Below are 7,152 nucleotides of genomic sequence, written 5' to 3' on the forward strand. Positions count from 1 at the left end.
TTAAAAACAAAAAACTCCCACATTATTTGCATTGCCTGATTGAAATCAAAAAACTCCCACATTATTATTAGCATTGCTCGATGAAAAACAATAAACTGTCATAATGTATGTCAATGTTCAGGCGAGTCTTACCAGGATGAGTATGTATCTCTGACCCTTCTCATGGAGGTAGTCAGCAAACTGAGGCAGATCTGCGAAAAGATTCTTGTCGTAGGTGAAGTCCTTCTTATCCTCCATGTAGTCAATGTCTGTGTACTGAATGTCCTGAGAAAGAGGGAAATTAGAATGAAACCTGTAACAGCCGATGTTTACTGATTAAATATGCATTACAATAATGTAATGTAAGTCTTTTTGATATTTAAAGAAAACATTTAAGGCGAGACACGGCAGGTGAATAGGATTTTTTTTTTTAACTTACAGATATCTTTATGAAACTTTACCGGTTGATTAGCCACATGATTAGAAGAAGAAAATGCATTGGAAGTTTTCTGTAATTGTATGGTAAGATATGTTAATCAGGCTATATCTAATAAAATATGCGCAAATGTGCATATAGAATCGGACCATTGGAAAAAGCCAGGCTCAAAATTATTTTTTCTTATTGTTACTATATTAAATAGAAAAATATTTACAAAGGGGATTATGGATATCTCCTTTCGTTATCCAGTTAATCAGAAAATACTGTCAATGCCTTAAAAAATGTATCGCCGCCCTATTTTTATGTATAAAATGTCATGTAAATCAGGCCAAGAATGATATATCAACAAATCCCCATGTAGAAATCTTCATATAGTAGCTGAGAATAAGATTCTAAAGTTTGGTGTATGTAGGTGCTACAGAAGTGGAGATTCCTTGCTTGGCGTGTGAAGAAAAACTCATTTTGAGCAAACGGCAAAAGATTTTTATGGTAAAAGCTAACCAGGAAGCTTGAGAGCATACCACGTGATACATTCGAACCAATAGTCTTGTCGGAAATCGAGTCCAGCCAATCAGATATCACTTTTATGTTGTGCAGCAGATCGAGTGCTTTCCAACGATACCACGGAACACATATGACAGAGACCGGCTGTAATTTGAAACGTTGCGTAATAAAGACAACTTTTGGTGAATCTTCTGTAAAATTCAGAGGCGCAAGTTGAAAAACTATAATAAACGAACACCTAAATGTTTTGTTCTGACTTTTTTTTTCTTTTGTGTGAAACATTACATGTTAATGGTGCATAATAGCCCAAAATATCAAAAGTGACCAGTGACTGAAAAATCAATCATTTTGCCTGCTGTGTCTCGCCTTAATGATCATGCACTTTTTAATGATGATCTCACAGAAGGTAAGGTGGATGATTTAGAATAGTATAGAAGCATATTAATAACAATAAGAAATATAACAACGTATTTTCAATTCAAATGAAATGCCGTTGACATTTAATCCATTTCATAAATGTTATCTTTCGATGAAGATTAGATTCAACATTATTAGGGGACAATAATAATAATAATACATTTAATTTAGAGGCGCCTTTCAAGACACCCAAGGTCTATATATAATATAATGAGTCACCAATAATAAAGTCCAGTTTAAAGTTGAGAACGCAATGTGTAGATCTTCAATTGGTCTAAAGACAGCCGTACATTTGCAATGTACAACTGACACTTACCCACTATAACACAATATTAGTATCTCTCACTTGTGTACCCTTCCGCTTGAGAAGCATTGGAATTTCATGTTCATATTATTATGTCATGTCATTACGTCAGTAGTAATGTTTTGTTAAGTTACTAATCGTGCAATCATTTGTCATTATGGGGAGATATTCTTACCCAAAACCAAAAAAAACACAATGCATTTTGATGTACAAGCCCTATACACATTTTTGCACAAAAGTTGTAGTTAAAGACAAATAAGCTGCTAGCCTTCTGTTGGCTTGTTCGCGCAGGGCAGAAGGAGGCTCAGTGCACCAGCTAGCTATAGAGGCACGCGCTAATGTGCTCGAAAACCTTGGGAGGACACTGAGAATGTTAACACATTCTGGATGGGCTTCTTTTTTCATCTTTACTGACTATTCCTTCATGCTAGCATTCTGTCTGCTTGTTGGCTGCCAAATTGTTCTTGGTATGGATAGAGCAGATGGTTGGCGGGGTCTGCCAGATCCTTCGCCTAATGGTAATCAGCTCCAGACGTATTAGGGAGAATGTGATAATGCCCTCTGTGGTCTATCTGATGCTTATCAAATATGTCCCTCAGTAAAGCACGAGTGGAACCAGCTGCATCCTAATTCCTTCGGATAGATGGGGCAGAAAGAAAAAGAAAAAATAAGTTTATCAGGATGAAATATTGAGCCGGGATGGGCAGTTTCGAATGGATTCGGTGTGTCTGCGACCAGAACGGTCGGGGCTGAGAATTGATTATTATTATTATTTTTTCTTCTTTACAGGGTAATTTTGAGCTCATGAGATTAGAGCTGTATTTCTATGTCTTAGTGTACTGACGCACACAAGTTGAGCATTTTTTCTGTATTTTTAGATCAAATATGCCCACAGCTCCCCGTTTACAATTGCAGACGCTAACCAAGATGAGCAGATTATCGCTTTCACTGACAAAATGTCCTCCAGAAGTGGCATTCATCCTGGTCTTCAGGGTTTGGGAGAGAAAGTGTTTTTTTACTCCGCTAACGTGATTTAATGAGATGGGAGCCCAGCATCTTGATCTCTGTTTACCAGTAATATTTAAACATATGTGAAAAATTGTCCTACAGGGATTGCAGACTGAACACACTGGGGCATACTCTCCATTATTTGAAAGCAAGCTGGATTACCCCGTCAAACTGAAAGGCCATCCCTATCAATCTGACTGGCTGTCCAGCCACTGCTTTACCTTTCATATCACGTCCCTGGAGATGGTGTAGTAGGAAGGACCCTTGCCTCTGGAATCCCACTAAAGTGCTTGAGTGGCTCACAGTTAAGAAGAGTTTGGAAAGGTAACATATCGATTGCCTCCACCTCCTCCCCACTATAGTCATTTGGCGAAAGTCTCCCTCGTCCTTTTCTTAAATTTTTTCACAGAACAATATTTGAGGTTAGTTGCTCCCAGAGGTTTGGAGTACAGGGGTGCAAAGATTGAATAAAAGGGTCGCAAGTCATGGTATACAGACTTTGAAAACCCCACAATGCGTCGTAATACTTGATATCCTGCTTATGTTTAATTATGCTTTGGCCGTTACAAGGACGAGACCTCTTCCTATCCATCATATATTGGGGTTGTGTTTTCCTTTCAGAAAAAGTTAAAGCAAATAGCTAATAGCCAAATCAAAGGGATTGCCAATTACAGTGTGTGTGTGTGTGTGTGTGTGTGTGTGTGTGTGTGTGTGTGTGTGTGTGTGTGTGTGTGTGTGTGTGTGTGTGTGTGTGTGTGTGTGTGTGTGTGTGTGTGTGTGTGTGTGTATGTGTTTGTGTGTGTGTGTGGTTGCGTGTGTGTGTGTGTGTGTGTGTGTGTGTGTGTGTGTGTGTGTGTGTGTGTGTATGTGTGTGTGTGTGTGTGTGTGTGTGTGTGTGTGTGTGTGTGTGTGTGTGTGTGTCTGTGTGTGTCTGTGTGTGTCTGTGTGTGTGTGTTTTGTCAGGTGAGTGTGTAAATGGATAAATTGAGTTAAGAATTAAACATGGTCAATCTGGTGGACATAACGCAGAGTGCTTTAATCTTTTAAATTGCATGATCAAATATTATACATTCAACCTTCATTGCTAAACTTTTGTTTTGTGATTAGTGAAGAAATCCTGCAGTAATATACTTTTGTAATGAATTGTTATAAGAAGGAGTATCATTGATTGCATCATTATTGCAAAATAATTCTTTAAGATAAGTGAGAGAAAGGTGTAAGAGTCTGAAACTCCCCCTAACTGACTATAAGTGAACTGCAGCCTGTGGGAGCTCGGGCTTGGGTGGCACTGGAGTACGAGCGTTATTCACCAATAATACAGACTAAGTACATAATACAAACTAATAATATAAACTAATAACACGATAATATGAACGAGTTATGTTCTTCTTTAAATACTAGGGGACTCGGGAGTGTCTTGCACCCCATTTCCTGCCTTTTTTAAATAGGAGAAAAAAAGAGGATATGGTCTTACATATGGGAGGTCCACAGCACGATTCCTCTCTACAGTCCTTTTGACCTCCTCCAGGCTCCCGTAATCCCAGCGGGACAGCTGGAAACCCAGGGACCAGTAGGGTGGGATGACAGGCCGGCCAATCAGCTGCAGGGAGCAAACCCACAATAAGAAACAATGAGTTTGGATGAAGTCTTTCTGAACAAGCTGACAAAACCTTTAGACTTTCAATAAGTCTTTCTGGGTTTGAAATGAATGAGAGTATAACGGCGCTTTTCTATCGGCGGGTACACTTCGGACCCAGCACGCCACAGTCCAGTAGTGAGGGCGCGGTATAGCCCAGCTCAGTTACGGCTCACATTTCCACCGCCGACAGTACCCTTGACAATGAATAAAGAGCAACAATGTAGGACGTCCAAGAAGGATGGCAAACTTTTGCGCGACATTTTCTTAAATAAATGAAGATTTCGCCGTTGTCCAGAAATACCATGCGGGTAATGTGTTTGTTTGTTATTATCCCACAGTCTGTCGACCTATCAACGGACGGCTTGTGTAGCTCAAACGTGCCGGTGTGGGTGTCAGATTGACTCGGCTGCCAGATCGACTCGGGGCCCTGCGCAATAATGACGCACTTCCTGTAAACGCTGTCTTTTAAATGCGCATGCGTGTTTCATTCATTCCCATGTTATCCCCAAGTATTAACAATCTCCTTTTGTTTTCTAATCTATGAATAATAATCAAATGTACAAATTATTAATGCATATACTTGGGTTATATATAAAAGAAGAATCGGCTAACTCCATTCACTGAACGGGACGATCCAATTTATTTCCAGCGCTCCCAACACAGAGTCAAAACAGCGACCCACACGCAGACACTTCCGTTCTCCTCCTTCAGAATAAGAGTCCCTAACAGGAGCTGGGTTACAGATACATTCATCAGTGCTTTTAGACGTGTTTCCAATGGCTTTGTTGTGCTAAAGAGCGGGCTGCGTTCAATGAAATCAAAACTAAAACGGATTGAGCCTTCTTTTTATGTCCATGATTGAGCCCCATTATAAACAACCCTTCCGGGTTTTGTCCGTTGGCTTGTGTCGATACGTCAAGTGTCGATGCGTCATCTGTAAGCGCAGGACCCCGAGCCGATCTGGCAGCCGAGTCAATCTGACACCCACACCGGCACCCTTTCAGGCGTCTCAGTATCCCAACGGAGGAGTACTGCGAGACGAGTATGGCTCAATATGGCTGAGTCCGGATCACGGCCACTTTTGGCGGGGAAAACGCGACCTGTGCCGCATCTTTCCGGACTGAACCGACCCTCTGGTGGAAACGCGCCATATATGTAGTACCTCCTTCAGCTAAATTCATGATTCTTTTTTTAAAGCTACTTCTGTCGTTGTGTAGGAGCACTATTATGACCAATGTTTTCTAGGAAATAAAACATTGTTTTTTAGTTACAGTGACAAATGGGCATAGCTTACAACGTTGAAGATTCATCGATTCAAATTTCATAGATTTTGAAACATCTTCAATCAACAATTGCAAATCATTTTGATTGGATCGACATTTTCTGCATGAGTGTAGCTCAAACCGGACCCTTTGTGAGTCTCCCTCGCCTATAATGGCGTTGGAGAGCTCACGAGTACATCCTTATCCAGCTCTATTCTCCTCACGAGGAGCGCTGGTGGACTTTCCGAGCGGCGCCGGCTCACCTCGAGGAACTCCTGCACCACTTGTTCCGGCGTGTCTCCAAAGAGAACGTAGAAGTCCAGGATTCCTCCGATAGTCCTGTAGGTCACCGCAGGGGCCGGCTGCAGGGTGACTTCTGCAATGGGACCCACACGATCGATACCAACACAAACACGGCACACACACACACTCACATGCACTCACAGAAGGGCACATTAACTCAATGGACCCAGACACCCGCACAAACAGAGCGACAGACAGACACTCACGCACTTGTCTGAAGCTATGATGAAGGGTAGAAAGGGCTCTTCTATACGAATGAGTGCAGACATCCGTCAGATAAACACCTCATTTCCATTCTCCTCCATCATCCATTACGGGCTAAAACAAACATCGCCCTATTCTCTTTGATATGTCAGCACCTTTTTTGGATTGGAGCAGTTGATCTTTTTTTTCTGGTTGATTAAAGAAAAGATGTTTGTTTTACCCTTGAAACACAGCACACCGAGAGTTGACTGACGCTAAATGTCTGGCTGTGCGTGTTTCCAGATTTGCGTGTACAGTCCCATTATTACTTATGTTTAAATGTTGGCCCTGAACACTTTTTTTTACTTTTTGGCCTCTGCGTGTATGTGTGTATATGGGTACGTTTATGTGTATGTGTGTGTGTGTGTGTGTGTGTGTGTGTGTGTGTGTGTGTGTGTGTGTGTGTGTGTGTGTGTGTGTGTGTGTGTGTGTGTGTGTGTGTGTGTGTGTGTGTGTGTGTGTGTGTGTGTGTGTGTGTCCGTGTCTGTGTGTCTTTGTTGGCGTGCATGTGATTCTTTACCCATAGCGTTGCTGTTCATTAAGAAGACGCCAAATGACTTTCCACTCTCGTCTTCCAGACAGAGAAAGAACGGGTAGTGGCCATAGAGGTTGTGCGTTCCCTGGAGAGAGGAAGAGAGAGAGAGAGAGAGAGAGAGAGAGAGAGAGAGAGAGAGAGAAGGAGAGGGAGAGAAAGAGAGAGAGAGAGAGAGAGAGAGAGAGAGAGAGAGAGAGAGAGAGAGAGAGAGAGAGAGAGAGAGAGAGAGAGAGAGATACAGAAAGAAGGGGCGAATTGGAGAATTTGTGAGAGATAGAACTCGAAGCACAAATTACCTCTTTCCAAATAAGCTTACAAGACATTGAATTATAAAATCATTGGAGAACAGGATAACCATGAAAGGAACAAGCATCAAATTCCGTGGGTACGTCTCATGCATAAGAAAATCAATCAACCTTGCCCTCCGCCGATTCTAAGCATGAGCGAGGCTAAGGAAAGTAATGGATGCTGTTGAGCATGGATGCTATAAGAATTCATGCTAATGAAGGCGTAAGTATA

The 7,152-nt window shown here is 41.6% G+C and overlaps 1 protein-coding gene across 2 annotated transcripts in view; it reads right to left on the bottom strand.

Annotated features, from left to right (window-relative positions):
- The window catches only part of si (sucrase-isomaltase (alpha-glucosidase)), a 67,376-nt gene that overhangs the window by 49,975 nt on the left and 10,249 nt on the right, over positions 1-7,152 (bottom strand). For both annotated transcript variants that reach the window (XM_056611095.1, XM_056611096.1), the window contains 4 exons: positions 6,619-6,718; positions 5,816-5,928; positions 4,126-4,251; positions 133-264 (listed from right to left, as the gene is read on the bottom strand). In XM_056611095.1, coding sequence (XP_056467070.1) covers positions 133-264; positions 4,126-4,251; positions 5,816-5,928; positions 6,619-6,718 — 471 coding nt within the window. The remainder of the gene's footprint in view (positions 1-132; positions 265-4,125; positions 4,252-5,815; positions 5,929-6,618; positions 6,719-7,152) is intronic.

Source organism: Gadus chalcogrammus, chromosome 16, assembly GCF_026213295.1.
Source record: "Gadus chalcogrammus isolate NIFS_2021 chromosome 16, NIFS_Gcha_1.0, whole genome shotgun sequence".
In the NCBI taxonomy this organism is placed as follows: domain Eukaryota; kingdom Metazoa; phylum Chordata; class Actinopteri; order Gadiformes; family Gadidae; genus Gadus; species Gadus chalcogrammus.